The 14,280-nt window shown below is 41.6% G+C and overlaps 2 protein-coding genes across 8 annotated transcripts; both read left to right on the top strand.

Moving 5' to 3' along the window:
• Positions 1-14: 14 nt before the first annotated feature.
• LOC110489212 (polyadenylate-binding protein-interacting protein 2) lies at positions 15-2,607 on the top strand. The gene is made up of 4 exons (XM_021561840.2): positions 15-164; positions 458-626; positions 814-990; positions 1,823-2,607. Exons 2-4 carry the CDS (start codon positions 489-491, stop codon positions 1,877-1,879), a joined length of 372 nt encoding a protein of 123 aa, XP_021417515.1. The 5' UTR covers positions 15-164; positions 458-488; the 3' UTR covers positions 1,880-2,607.
• A 38-nt stretch (positions 2,608-2,645) lies between these two features.
• Positions 2,646-13,569, top strand: matr3l1.1 (matrin 3-like 1.1). 7 transcript variants are annotated; one of them, XM_036943422.1, is made up of 18 exons: positions 2,646-2,724; positions 3,256-4,270; positions 4,489-4,550; positions 4,800-4,838; positions 4,928-5,004; positions 6,730-6,788; positions 6,885-7,001; positions 7,245-7,370; positions 7,515-7,640; positions 7,722-7,846; positions 8,063-9,638; positions 10,428-10,503; positions 10,624-10,667; positions 10,924-11,067; positions 11,188-11,318; positions 11,534-12,048; positions 12,719-12,840; positions 13,130-13,569. In XM_036943422.1, exons 2-18 carry the CDS (start codon positions 3,281-3,283, stop codon positions 13,160-13,162), a joined length of 4,362 nt encoding a protein of 1,453 aa, XP_036799317.1. In that variant the 5' UTR covers positions 2,646-2,724; positions 3,256-3,280; the 3' UTR covers positions 13,163-13,569. The 7 variants fall into 7 exon arrangements, with proteins under 7 accessions (XP_036799317.1, XP_036799323.1, XP_036799320.1 ...); XM_036943425.1 differs by lacking the exon at positions 2,646-2,724 and having other exon boundaries at positions 2,731-4,270; positions 8,063-8,077; positions 8,150-9,638; XM_036943424.1 differs by lacking the exon at positions 2,646-2,724 and having other exon boundaries at positions 2,731-4,270; positions 8,063-8,109; positions 8,146-9,638.
• Positions 13,570-14,280: the final 711 nt, after the last annotated feature.

The following is a 14,280-nucleotide window of genomic DNA, read 5'->3' as shown; positions in this document are numbered from 1 at the left end:
CGCTATAGCGAGCCAAGGAGTATGCGCCCTGACCACGTGGGAGGGTCAGACGCGTCGTTCCATCTCTGACGTTCTACATGTAAACAAACATACTCAGCAGCCATTCTTTTTCACGGTCTAAGAAGAGTTCAGCTGACACTTCCAGCTTTGAAACTTCACCTCTGGTAATTTGACCGTTCTGAAATATCGTAACGATATATGGCACTGCTGTGGTCCATATAAAACAGAAATTAGTGTCCCTACTTGCTGCTTTTAGACTTTATATCGAGTCGTCTTAATAACAAAGGCAGACAGACAACACGTGTCTGTAGATAGCTAACGTTACGCAGTGGTCATAGTTAACATTTTGAACTGTAGTGTGTTTTTCCCCTAGTCGTCGGTTGTTTATTTCTGTGTCTTATTATTACTGTGTTCTGAAATATTGTCTTATTCCGGTTGTTCTGTTTCTTTTTTGCAGAAATAGCTAAATTGTCTTCGTTACAGCCAAAATGAAAGACCCAAGTCGTATCAACAATACCCCGAGCCTCAGCAGCATAGAATTGATCCTACATGGACAGTTCATCAATGATGACAATCCCTTTGTTGAATACATGTGGATGGAGAACGAGGAGGAATTCAACAGACAGGTACTCTACTTATTCTGCCTATTGATCAGGTACTAGATTAGGTAGCTAGTTGATGTCATTTTTCATGCCTACACCACCACACACAAATAAATACCTATTTTTGTAATGCTAATGTATCGTTATTTATTTAATTTATAGTGTTACGAAGAGTTGGGTGTCTAAAGTATTTTTAATGCTTTTCCCCCAGATTGAGGAGGAGCTGTGGGAGGAGGAGTTCATTGAGCAGTGTTTCCAGGAGATGTTAGAGGAAGAGGAGAACGAATGGTTCATCCCAGCCAGAGATCTCCCTCCAACCCTCGGTCAGCTCCAGGACCAACTAAACCTACTGGTCCTCAGTGACACAGGCATCGCAGACAGCCTGGCGGTAAATGTTTCGGAGTGGTTTTGTTTGTCCAGGTTTTATGAAAGTTAAGTCTGTGGAAAGTAGCCATTTTAGTTGGCCTACTCCTAGTTTCGCGTTAGCCTCGTAAATACCAGACTGATTACCACTGCGTGTAGGGAACCATTCATGTGAGCGTGCAGGATCAATCGGCTCGCCAGGCTAGTCTCGTGTGGCCATCCTTCCAAATCTGTTCTCATCAACTCGTGAAAAGCCTGTGTTTCTAAGGCTTTAAAAAAATATATATTTAAAAATATATATATATTTAAAAAAAAAAAAATATATATATATATATATATATATATTTTTTTTTTACTTTTATTTAACTAGGCAAGTCAGTTAAGAACAAATTCTTATTTACAATGACGGCCTATCCCGGCCAAACCCGGATGACACTGGGCCAATTGTGGCTGCCCTATGGGACTCCCAATCACGGCCGGATGTGATACAGACTGAGGCTAGCCTAGGTCCCAGATATATATATATATGTGCTATCTTGTTCTAGTTTCAAGTTTTATTAGTCGTATGTACGGGATACACAAGGGATACACCGTCCAATGAAATGCTGACTTGCAGGTTCCTTGTCGACAATGCACCAACAATAAGAAATAATAAAAGATAAGAATACGAACAGAAAGTAAATGGCTCAGTAGAATATAATAAACATTTTAGCATGAGTATAAAGTATGATTTTTGTCAAGATGGCACAGGCTGGAACATACTGTACAAATAGTCGGCCTATGGCATCTCCATTTGTTTGGATTTAATAATCTGTAAGCTTTGATTACATTTTCCCTCATGTTTTTTTTCTCTTTAGATTAACAGCAATTTGAACCCTGAAGCACAAGAATTCGTACCAGGATTGAAGCACTGAGACTAGTCCTCTGATGAAGAAGTCATCTGTCCACACTGAAGCCAGCGTAGGAAGATCTGTTTGAGTTTTGTTAATCTGTTGCACTTAATGTGTTGCCAAAGTTTTCCAGCTAGCCCTGCATGTTTAACGTTTTGAATAATGTTGTGTATATAAATCATATGTTTTTTGTAACTCTTCTGAATGTAAAAACAGGGTAGGAGCCAGAAGACCATTTACTTATATTTCCTTTTTGAATATTATAGGCCTATGTTATGTAAGTAGTTCTAACATACCTTCCCCATCAAATAATACTTTTCTGTTCAATCAAAATTAGTGGTTCATTTAAAAATCAAAAGACATTTTTCATTAGATCTTGGTTTGCATTATGAATTCCTTTTATTGAAATGCAGATTCTAAATAGTCCGTGTGGCCATTTGATTCTTTGTTCAGCAGTCTTATGGCTTGTGGGTAGAAGCTGTTAAGGAGTCTTTTATTTTCATTGCTCCTTTACTTCCTGCCATTATCGTCCAGGTGCTTGATATCCTAAAGCCATGCAGATGTTGACTTTAGATTTTTTTTAAATGCACATAAAATGGAAAACTACTGTATAAAAATGTACCAAAAGTATTGCACAAACATACAACAAAAAAACATATATATATTTTTTTCTTAAAGTATTTGAAAATAAATATTGCTGGACTCTATATTTGTGATTTCACAAAAAAATAAACATGGCTCCCTCATAAATGTATACTCTTGAATACCCTGTTTTCATATAGTAAACAAACCGCAATCGACTTTGTAGTTTACCTTTCACTTCCGGTTCCGGTTTAGACGCCGGTGAAGCGCGCTAGCTACAGGTTACGGTAAGACACAATGACCAAAGTTGTATACCGATATTTATGTCAAGTCTTTATATCTATTCACTAATTATCTTCATCTTTCAAAAAATTGCTGGTTTGTATGATGGCTAGTTATCGAGCTAACGCGAGAGGAAGTTAGCTTGCTTAAGTCAACGTTAGCTTTGCTAGTTCAGCTAGTGTCAGTTTCGTTTTTGTAAATGTATGCTATTTATAACTTTTTGGTATTTCGATGGTCTACAATATCTATCTAGCTATCTATGTAATTTTTATCACTTGCATGAGCAACCCTTTCAGGCCTATGGTTTGGCTCCATGTCAGAACTAACTAACGTTCAGACAGCATTTGCCAGTGACGTTAGCTAGATCTGCATGACGGTTCGGGCTAGGCCTGCTGGTTATCGCCAGCATGTCACACCTACAAGGAATCAGCTAAAGTCAAGATAGATCCCGCCCCCAAGTTTCCTGATATTAAATCCATATTCTACTAGATTGCTTCTTTGATCCCTCATCTCTTCACTGGCAACTTTCTCTACAGAGATTTGATACGTTTACGTTCCAGCATGTCTCACAACTACTCCTACAGACGACCACCACCAGCTAAAGATCTAAGAGCCAGCGCTTTCGACTCTCCAGATCACCTGCACCCTGGAGACCACAGTCACAATGTTTATAGATCGTCCCAGGAGGCTCCGTCTCATTCCACAATACCATCCTACCCATCCTCCTCATCCAGAGCCTCCGCTGCCACCGAGTCCCCTTACTCCTTCTCACTAAGCCAGTCAGACCCTTACTCCTCCCTAAGCCGGTCAGACCCTTACTCTTCCTCTCTAAGCCGGTCAGACCAAACTCTGACCCTCCTGAGCAGCTGTGGGCTTGAGCCCAAAGACTTGTCTCTACTAGCCGAGATGCCTGAGGAGCTCATCACTGTGGAGAACCTACCACGTCTGCTCCTGGAGATCAGAAAGAAGAGGGCGACACAGCAACCACCATATCCAGCTATGACCTCTTACCCCCCTGCTGCCACATCTCGCCCCCCCACTGCTACCCCTCCTCCAGGCCGTGCGTGGGAGCAGCGTGACCAGAGTCGTTCTCAGCCATTAGACTACCCAAACCCCGCTCTTCCCCCTTCCCAACTCCTTCCCACAGAACAGGCTGAGCCCTGGCAACTAGATCGTCATGGCAACCCGATGCAGTACACACGCTCTCGCCTAGAACCTGTGCCTGTCAGAGTTGTGGACTACCACTATGGTAAAGAAACTCCCAGAAGTTACCAAACTCCTATGTCCACTTACAACACGGCCCAAGGAGGAAGCAGCAACACCTGGAAACCCCCCAACTCATCCCAACCAGCAGTAGATTACAGGTACCCACCACCACCAGCTACAGACTACAGACCACGCCCAGACAAAGATGTCCCAGTTGTCACAATCAAGATGGCCACCTCTGGCAAAACTCCCACCAAGAAGGCTGCTCTTGACTTCCACGGAGAAATCCCCCAAACGTTTCCTTATTCGTGCTCTCTCTGCGATATTACTGTGCTCTCTGAAAAGGTAAGTAGCTTACTCCTCTTATTTCTGTTGAATCTGCATTATCTGGGTCTCAGGTAGGTTCATGTGTGTGTGAAAGGGTCAACAGTGTATGAATCTTAAGCCTATTTGTGTCACTAATAATATACAGTTACTGCTACGTATGTTAGAAGACAGCCTCATCTTAAATATGAACAATCAGTGAGATTTTTTTTTTTGTGTCCTTTTTGTTGTTGTTGCAGTGCTGGTTCACACACGTCAATGGAACTCAACATGCAGACGGACAGCTCACACTTCTTCAAATGTGAGTAATCACATAGTCAATGTGTTTTTCCAGTTCTCCACTCAACAGCATGACACAAGCATTTTGCTATATCTGCTAAATATGTGTATGTGACCAATACATTTGATGACGTTTCAAACTCTTACTGTCATTATTGATATTGTAATAGGCCTAGCTTAAATCGATTAAGTTCCTAAGTTGTCCAGCTTTGATTTTTTTTAAATTTATTTTTTATCATTCTATCTCTTCGTCTTGGGCCTATGTTTTTAGGTATCCTGAATGGGATTGCCGGATGCAGACCGCCAGAAGGTAAGAGCATATCTCTCTGTCTGTCTGTGTGTGTGGGCTTGGTATTAATGTAGAATAGATCCTAACTACAGGCCTTTTAATCCCTTTAGTGGTGATGACCACACAGACAGACCAAGGGTTGAAGAGAAGACTGGTGGACCTTCCCATAGGTCTATTAACTACTTAGGTAAACTAACTTCATTAGCTTGTCTATAAATAATACAGTACCTTCAGAAAGTATTCATACCCCTTGACTTATTCAACATTTTGTTGTGTTACAGCCTGAATTCAAAATTGATTAAATATATGTTGTTTTCTCTCGCCCATCTACACACAGTACCCCATAATGATGAAGTAAAAACATGTTTTTTGAAATTGTTGCAAATGAATTTTGGGATTTTGCCTGCGTTTTGCTCTATTCTGTTTCTTTTTATCCTAAAACAAACTCCCTAGTACTTGTCGATGATGAACATACCCATAACATGATGCAGCCACCACCATGCTTGAAAATATTAAGAGTGGTACTCAGTGAGGTGTTGTGTTGGAGATGCCCCAAACATAATGCTTTGTATTCAGGACACAAAGTACATTTTTTGGCCACCTTTTTAGCAGTTTTACTTTATTGTAAACAGGATGCATGTTTGGAATATATTTATTCCGTACAAGCTTCCTTCTTTTCACTCTGTCATTTAGGTTAGTAGGTAGACTAGTGGTTAGAGCGTTGGGCCAAGGTCTGTCGTTCTGCCCCTGAGCAAGGCAGTTAACCCACTGTTCCCCGGGTGCCAAAGACCTGGATGTTGATTTAAGGCAGCCCCCCCGTACCTCTCTGATGCAGAGGGGTTTGGGTTAAATGCGGAAGACACATTTCAGTTGAAGGCATTCAGTTGTACAACTGACTAGTATTGTGGCTTAACTACAAAGTTGTTGATCCTCAGTTTTCTCCAATCACAGCCATTAAACTCTGTAACTGTTTTAAAGTTACCATTGGCCTCATGGTGAAATCCCTGAGTGGTTTCCTTCCTCTACGGAAACTGAGTTAGGAAGGACACCTGTATCTTTGTAGTGACTGGGTGTATTGATAGATACACCATCCAAAGTGTAATTAATAACTTCTCCATGCATGCTCAAAGCGATATTCGATGTCTGCTTTATTTTATATTTACCCATCTACCAATACGTGTCCTTCTTTGTGAGGCATTGGAAAACCTCTCTGGTCTTTGTGGTTGAATCTGTGAAATTCACTGCTCGACTGAGGGACCTTACGTGTGTGGGGTACAGAGAAAATCATATTAAACGCTACTATAGGACACAGAATGAGTCCTTGCAACTTGTGACTTATTAAAGACATTTTAAGCTTTCCATAACAAAGTGGTTGATGGCATATTGGCATTTCAGCTTTTCATTAATTTGTTAACATTTCTCAGAACATAATAGAGGCCAGTGACACAAAATCTCATTTTAATCCATTTTATCTTCAGGCTGAAACACAACAATGTGGATTAAGTCAAGGGGTGTGAATACTTCCTGTATATACCATTTTATCAGACACTTTTATCAAGCATTTTCGAATTTTAGATTTATTTTTTAAATTTACCTTTATTTAACGAGGCAAGTCAGTTAAGAACAAATTCTTATTTTCAATGACGGCCGAGGAACAGTGGGTTAACTGCCTTGTTCAGGGGGCAGAACGACAGATTTGTACCTTGTCAGCTCAGGGATTCGATCTTTGCAACCTTTCGGTTACTAGTCCAACGCTCTAACCGCTAGGCTACCGCCCCACAACTCTGGAGTTGGTAGCGTCATGCACGAACAAACTGAGCCACACAGGACTATTTGCTTTGCCGGTATATGTCTGATTTATCCATGTAACATATTAACGTGCCAGTAACTTACCTTCTATATTGTCCTGTAGGTAAACCGTCAAGTAGCGGCTCTAGAAAAAACGTAGACACTAAGACGAAGGTGACAAAGGTATTGTTGTTCTTCTGGTTTATTACTATCTAGGTTTCCCCCCTTTTTTCATTTTTTTTTCTTCACATTGTCTGTTTACTTGCCTTAATTCTCCAGGGGAGTGGCAAAGTGGTTTGTGCCAAATTTACCGCCCGGTGTCTCAACGAAGATGGTTTGAAGGACCTGATTAATCCGTTTGGGGAAGTCGTGAAAGTCATCATGTTCCCTGCTTTGGTAAGAAGACTAGTAGCCTATTCATCCTGCCATCTATTACAATACGTAATATATGTCTTTTCAATTCCTCTGAAATGGGTCAAAAGTCTTGCATTGACTGAATAATAATTGAGAAAATCTTATCGTCATCATGTTGTAAGTATAGAAGTAGAATCGACCACCCATCATGGCCTCATTGACTACAATAGGGATATCCATTCTAGTAATAATGTTTTTAAGGTTCTTGTAACACTGCATTTTCAGGCTTTTGTGGAGATGGGCTCAACTGACCAGGCCGCCGATATTGTGAAATACTACCTCAGTAACCCAGTGACGGTGAAAGGAGGACAAGTCACCTTCTCTGTCTCGTCAACATTTAACTTCCTACAGGTACATTTTTACAAGATGAATTGACACCATTTTTTTGTTTACATTTGTTTGAAAGGGTAATTGAGGATTTTTCCTAAAACAACCACACACACACACACACAGTATTATTCATTGAGTTAAATAAATCCATTTACGTCCGTATAGAGTTCCCGGGTGTTGAGTTTTTCCCCAGTGCCTCCTGGTAAAGAGTCTGCCGCGTGGAAGAGAGAGTTACTGGCCGTCGCTGAAGGATTTGGACCTGTGGAGCACTCTCTATTCTTACCTACGCAGGTATTAAACAGCATTTGAACTTTTTGGGGGTCTTTGTTATAGTATACTACAATTTGCTTACAGTGTATTCTGTCCTCTTAGGCATTTGTGGAAATGACTAATGCACTGGATGCACAGAAGCTGGTTGGACACCATACATCCAAACACTTGAAAATAGATGAGATACATATTAAAGTGGCCTTTTCGTCAGAGTATAATACACTTCGGTAAGTTGATGTGTCCCCTGTTGTGCCATTACCTTTTGTTTTGCATGCGAACATGCATTGATTATGACTTCTGAGTTCAGACCGCCAGAACAGTGTCACTGTTATAACCACTGAGTTAAAGGAGAAATAGTTCATTTAGACTCTTTACAAGCCAGAAAACATGGAAATAAAAGTGTTGTCTGTAAACCTTTTTTTTCCCTCCATCACATCATGCAGGACCATATCTGAGAGGAAGTCTTCAGACAGGAAGTCTTCAGACAGGAAGTCTTCAGACAGGGACAGGAAGTCTTCAGACAGGGACAGGAAGTCTTCAGACAGGAAGTCTTCAGACAGGAACAGGAAGTCTTCAGACAGGAAGTCTTCAGACAGGGACAGGAAGTCTTCAGACAGGAAGTCTTCAGACAGGAAGTCTTCGGACAGGAAGTCTGAAGACAGATCTAAGAGAAAGAGAACCCCAAGCCCCAGAAGGCGGTCCCTCAGCCCCAGGAGAGATTCCCCAATCTCCTCAAAGAGGAGGAGGAGTAGAGAGAGGGATAGCGACCGTCACATAGAACAGGCGAAATCAAACTGTGGGGGTAAAAACAGGCCAAAGTCCCCCAGCAAACAGAGCTCCAGTCGGTCCCCCAGAAGCCTTCGCTCCCATACTAAAGAGCGGGTGTCCAGTGAGAAGGTATCCCCCATTTCCACATCCACTCGCTCACAACCTCCCACCAAGAATAAGACCCCGTCCCAGTCCTCCACTGTGATGGAGAAGTCCAAAAAGGCTGTTGACACGATTGACCAGAGCAAGCAAGAAACTGCGACCCACGACAGCCAGGAGGATGGAGCCATGGAGGCCTGTGATATGGACAGTGACATTGAGGGGATGGCCGTGTATGGGGAGGATGGGGAGGAGAACTCTGACATGGGAGAGGAGGGAGAGGTGGGGGAGGGAGAGGAACAAGAGGAACTGCAGGAGAGTGCTGAGGACTTGATCCAGGAGTTTAAAGATCTATGTGAGCCCAGGCAGAAAGCAACTTCTGGGACTGTAGATGATGCTCCTACAGAAGAGCTCTCAGCGACCGGGTCAGAACAGGGGAAAGAGCTCTCAGCGACCGGGTCAGAACAGGGGAAAGAGCTCTCAGCGACCGGGTCAGAACAGGGGAAAGAGCTCTCAGCTCCCGGGTCAAAACAGGGGAAAGAGCTCTCAGCGACCGGGTCAGAACAGGGGAAAGAGCTCTCAGCGACCGGGTCAGAACAGGGGAAAGAGCTCTCAGCGACCGGGTCAGAACAGGGGAAAGAGCTCTCAGCTCCCGTGTCAGAACAGCGGAAAGAGCTCTCAGCTACTGGGTCAGAACAGGGGAAAGAGCTCTCAGCTCCCGGGTCAGAACAGGGGAAAGAGCTCTCAGCTCCCGGGTCAGAACAGGGGAAAGAGCTCTCAGCTACTGGGTCAGAACAGGGGAAAGAGCTCTCAGCTCCCGGGTCAGAACAGGGGAAAGAGCTCTCAGCTCCCGGGTCAGAACAGGGGAAAGAGCTCTCAGCGACCGGGTCAGAACAGGGGAAAGAGCTCTCAGCTACTGGGTCAGAACAGGGGAAAGAGCTCTCAGCGACCGGGTCAGAACAGGGGAAAGAGCTCTCAGCGACCGGGTCAGAACAGGGGAAAGAGCTCTCAGCTACTGGGTCAGAACAGGGGAAAGAGTTCTCAGCTCCCGGGTCAGAACAGGGGAAAGAGCTCTCAGCTACCGGGTCAGAACAGGGGAAAGAGATGGATGGTGAAGACCAGAAAGGAGATATTTCATACGTTGATGATGAGGTAAAGTATATGCCGGTCTTTAACATGTAGTTAGTTCATCTATACATAATCTGTCAGGTCTTTAACATGTAGTTAGTTCATCTATACATAATCTGTCAGGTCTTTAACATGTAGTTAGTTCATCTATACATAATCTGTCAGGTCTTTAACATGTAGTTCATCTATACATAATCTGTCAGGTCTTTAACATGTAGTTCATCTATACATAATCTGTCAGGTCTTTAACATGTAGTTCATCTATACATAATCTGTCAGGTCTTTAACATGTAGTTCATCTATACATAATCTGTCAGGTCTTTAACATGTAGTTCATCTATACATAATCTGTCAGGTCTTTAACATGTAGTTCATCTATACATAATCTGTCAGGTCTTTAACATGTAGTTCATCTATACATAATCTGTCAGGTCTTTAACATGTAGTTCATCTATACATAATCTGTCAGGTCTTTAACATGTAGTTCATCTATACATAATCTGTCAGGTCTTTAACATGTAGTTCATCTATACATAATCTGTCAGGTCTTTAACATGTAGTTCATCTATACATAATCTGTCAGGTCTTTAACATGTAGTTCATCTATACATAATCTGTCAGGTCTTTAACATGTAGTTCATCTATACATAATCTGTCAGGTCTTTAACATGTAGTTCATCTATTTAATAAGTCAAATTGAAAAAAGACAAGTAACATAGTTCCAAAAGTGTAAAATACAAGGTGCCATGTTTAATACGTGTTGTGTGTTTCAGTAAATCCTAAATGTTATGTTTTGATGTTTGTTCCCCTCAGCCTGATTTCCCAGAGGACCTTGAGAATCTTATTACGTTGGATGAGCTGGAGGAGGATTCCTCGGTTGATAACCAAGGTGACTTATTACTCAACACCTAGCAACTCGACCATAGGTTCCATTTAAACTTCAGCATTTTTAGAGAAAGAGTAACATTGTTATGAAGGTCATTGATTGTATGTTTATCTTACATTGCAGATAACCAGTCAACAGATGAGATCAAGAGCAGATCCAAGAGCAAGGTGAGCAAATGTGTGTGTATATATATATATATATATATATATATATATATATTTGTATTATTGTTTCTGATGTGTTCTGTGAGTCAGTACTGGTCATCTGTTTAGAATTGTTAATTCAACCTTCTAATATATATATCCAATATATCAGTTCAACACCATATATACGATCTTGGTTGAGTCGGTTCATTGCCGCTTTAGTTAACTATTGTCAATAAGGTTGTTACAACCACACCTGTAAAATATATTTTTATTTCAGCCCTCAGGACGTGATCAGACACTTGGTAGAGTGATCTACGTCAAAAACCTTCCCAGAGGCTTCTATACAGATAGTGACTTCCTGAAGATTGTTAAAGGCTTCGGGAGAGTGCATCGCTATTTCCTCCTTCGCAATGGTGAAGAGGTATGTTCCTCACAGAAGGAAATCTAAAATGGAGTCGATCCTAATGATGTACTACAAGTCTGATCACATTTTGTTGTTTCCAGTAACCCTGGTCTCTCTCCTCTCTCCTCTATCTCTCAGGGCTTCATTGAGATGGAGAGGTCTTCAGATGCGACAAAGGCTTTAAGAGAGCTGCGTTATGATGGCTGTAAATTATACGGCCAGAAGTTGATCGTGCTGCGGTCTCAGAAATACAAAAGACTAACAACAGGGTTGGTGTCTGCTCTGCTAAACAGACGTATAACACACTCCGTCCCATCCCGTGTGGGAGCCACTGATAATTGATGTTTCTCTGTCTCTTCTGATAGAAAATATCCCCCGTCTGATCATATTTTACGTGCAGTGATTTCTGCCTATCTATCTTAAGGTAAACGTTTCTAAACTTTCTATAAGTCTGGACTAAAAAGGAATGATCTTATTTTGTCAGGTGGAAACCTGAATCTGATTCTAAAAGTGATCGGAAGAAGGATCACATGAGTACTAGAAGCAGTAGCAGGATAAGGAGTGGACGGACCAGCAGTCACTCAAAGTCAGCGGCTAAGGACGACAAGACAAAAGAGAAGGACGAAGAGACAAAAGAGAAGGACGAAGAGACAAAAGAGAAGGACGAAGAGACAAAAGAGAAGGACGAAGAGACAAAAGAGAAGGACGAAGAGACAAAAGAGAAGGACGAGGAGACAAAAGAGAAGACGGCACGACAAGTATGCTCCGAGCCAGCCCAACACTGTGACAAGGAGGACAGAGGAGCGTCTGAAGGGAATATTGACAAATCCTCCAACGGTGAAGACCAAAAGGATGCCCCTGTCCCTGCTGCTGAGGAAGAGAAGCAGGCCTGTAGCAACGAGGATAATGCAGAAACCAAGATGGAGGATAATGTGGAAACGAGACCAGATTCCATAAAGACTGGTATGGAGTCATCGTTTCAGGCCAACAACCCAGTGGGTAAGTGTTTGGATGTGATTCATAGCCTCACTGCACTCATGGTAGCTTGGTCTCAGATCTGTTCTCTTTCTATAGCCTGGTCCCAGATTGGTTGTCTCTTTCTATAGCCTGGTCTCAGATCTGTTGTCTCTTTCTATAGCCTGGTCTCAGATCTGTTGTCTCTTTCTATAGCCTGGTCTCAGATCTGTTGTCTCTTTCTATAGCCTGGTCTCAGATCTATTGTCTCTTTCTATAGCCTGGTCTCAGATCTGTTGTCTCTTTCTATAGCCTGGTCTCAGATCTGTTGTCTCTTTCTATAGCCTGGTCTCAGATCTGTTGTCTCTTTCTATAGCCTGGTCCCAGATCTGTTCTCTTTCTATACCCTGGTCTCAGATCTGTTGTCTCTTTCTATAGCCTGGTCCCAGATCTGTTTGTGCTCTTGTCAACTCCATGGCATGACAATTCTATAAGGAGTAGGCAAGAGAGCACAATAAGACTGGCACCCAAGGCTACTTGCCATGTCTCCTTTCAAGAAAAATAACAAAAGTACCTTTTTAGACTTCATCACTGAAACAGCTATTTTCATTTGTTTGCTTTGAAAACACTATCAAGTTGTGCAGCAATGAACCGTAGTAAAGAGGCATTGTCTTTATGAAGTACAGTACTATGCTTTCTAATGTGTTTGTCACAGGAAGAGAATTCATTAAACCTGTCATTGGCTACTTCTGCGACCTGTGTCAAGTCATCTATGTCGATGAGGACGAAGCAAAGAACCAACACTGCAGCAGCCTCCGTCACTATCTGAAGTTTATGGTAAAGCACCAGAATCCTGTTGAATCTCATCAGAATCATCTCACTTGAGTTGTCTATGCTTCTTTATCATAAGTAACAAGGGTGGGCCGACTGCTCTTTTATATAGTCCCTATTACCAAATAATGTAAGTCACAGGTGCACAGGTTTGAAAAAGTAGGATCATGGAGGGGATAGATCGCGGATATCTATTCTTTACATTATTCAACCAACATTTCTGTGCAGTTATTTGCTGTGTACGTTACATGTTTACCTGGACGATTACTGAGCTGTATGATTTGTTGTCTCACAGGAACATTCAGGTGAAGACACAGCCTCTAGCTAAAAGGTGTCCATCTCTGGAGGAAGTTGACAAGATGACAGTTTTAGGCCCATTTTGACGGGAAGTGTACAAGTGCACACTTCCGGAGGAGGGTGGAGAATCTGGATTTTTCTTTATATTGCACTCAAGAAGCACGGCACAGGTTTACCTCATCCATGAGAGGCTCTTTGTGAAACTCATCCTAGAACAATAAATGAGATTGCAGATTACGTTAATCTGTATTGGTTTATATGAACAAATGTTCAGCACCTACCTATATATATATTGTTATGTTTCTGTTTAAAATAGCTCAGATCTACTTTCTGTAACGTGAAGTGTTTGTTCGGTTTTCCTATGTAATTTGTTTTCCTTGATTTGTGTTAAATTGAACTTCATTCTAAAAGATTGTTAATAAACATACTTAATTATTGCATTTTTGTAATTTAACATTCTTCAAGCAAGATAACATCACCGCCTTCTAGTTTGCTCTAGGTTCAGGATTATAACCAATGATGTATCTAAACCCTGGATGACTGACGCTATGTATTGGCCAATGAAAGGCTTTGAAGCCAGTGGTCGGCCATATTGGCACTCCTCAGTAGGAGCAGTCCTCCATAGGAATTAATGCAATTCTACAGTATTTCAAATAAATTACATGTTTTATATAGGTGTGTATATATATATATATATATATATATATATATATATATATTGTAGCAACATTAGTACTTTCTACAAATTATACTTAAAAGGAAAATGTTTTATGTTTAGCTCACATAATTTAAGTATGCATTAAGATGTCTGTAATAGAATAAACATGGCAAAACAAATGTAGACATTTAACGGAATTTCTATATCTTCTGAATTGTTTTGTTACAATAGTGGCTTAAAAACAGTGCCCCATGTCAGTCATCTATTTGTCAACAGCTGGTGAGCGATGTCTAATATTAAAGAAGTCTCGAGGTATTGCTCGCCTGAGGTAAAGTACCTTATGATAAGCTGTAGACCACACTATCTACCGAGAGGGTACTCGATATTATTTGTAGCCGTCTATTTTCCACCACAAAACGATGCTGGCACTAAGACCGCACTCAACCAGCTGTATAAAGCCATAAGCAAACAAGAAAATTATCATCCAGAAA

Source organism: Oncorhynchus mykiss, chromosome 14, assembly GCF_013265735.2.
Source record: "Oncorhynchus mykiss isolate Arlee chromosome 14, USDA_OmykA_1.1, whole genome shotgun sequence".
Taxonomy (NCBI): domain Eukaryota; kingdom Metazoa; phylum Chordata; class Actinopteri; order Salmoniformes; family Salmonidae; genus Oncorhynchus; species Oncorhynchus mykiss.
Note: the sequence above shows the minus strand (reverse complement) of the source record. Positions and strands in the feature narration are given on the sequence as shown.

Bases quoted from the DNA above. Each gene is read 5' to 3' on its own strand.
- matr3l1.1 (XM_036943422.1), top strand. From the start codon at position 3,281: ATGTCTCACAACTACTCCTACAGACGACCACCACCAGCTAAAGATCTA. The intron at 4,551-4,799 runs GTGAGTAATCAC...CTATGTTTTTAG, and splicing joins CAGCTCACACTTCTTCAAAT to GTATCCTGAATGGGATTGCC. The intron at 12,841-13,129 runs GTAAAGCACCAG...GTTGTCTCACAG, and splicing joins GTCACTATCTGAAGTTTATG to GAACATTCAGGTGAAGACAC.
- LOC110489212 (XM_021561840.2), top strand. From the start codon at position 489: ATGAAAGACCCAAGTCGTATCAACAATACCCCGAGCCTCAGCAGCATA. The intron at 627-813 runs GTACTCTACTTA...CTTTTCCCCCAG, and splicing joins AGGAGGAATTCAACAGACAG to ATTGAGGAGGAGCTGTGGGA. The intron at 991-1,822 runs GTAAATGTTTCG...TTTTCTCTTTAG, and splicing joins GCATCGCAGACAGCCTGGCG to ATTAACAGCAATTTGAACCC.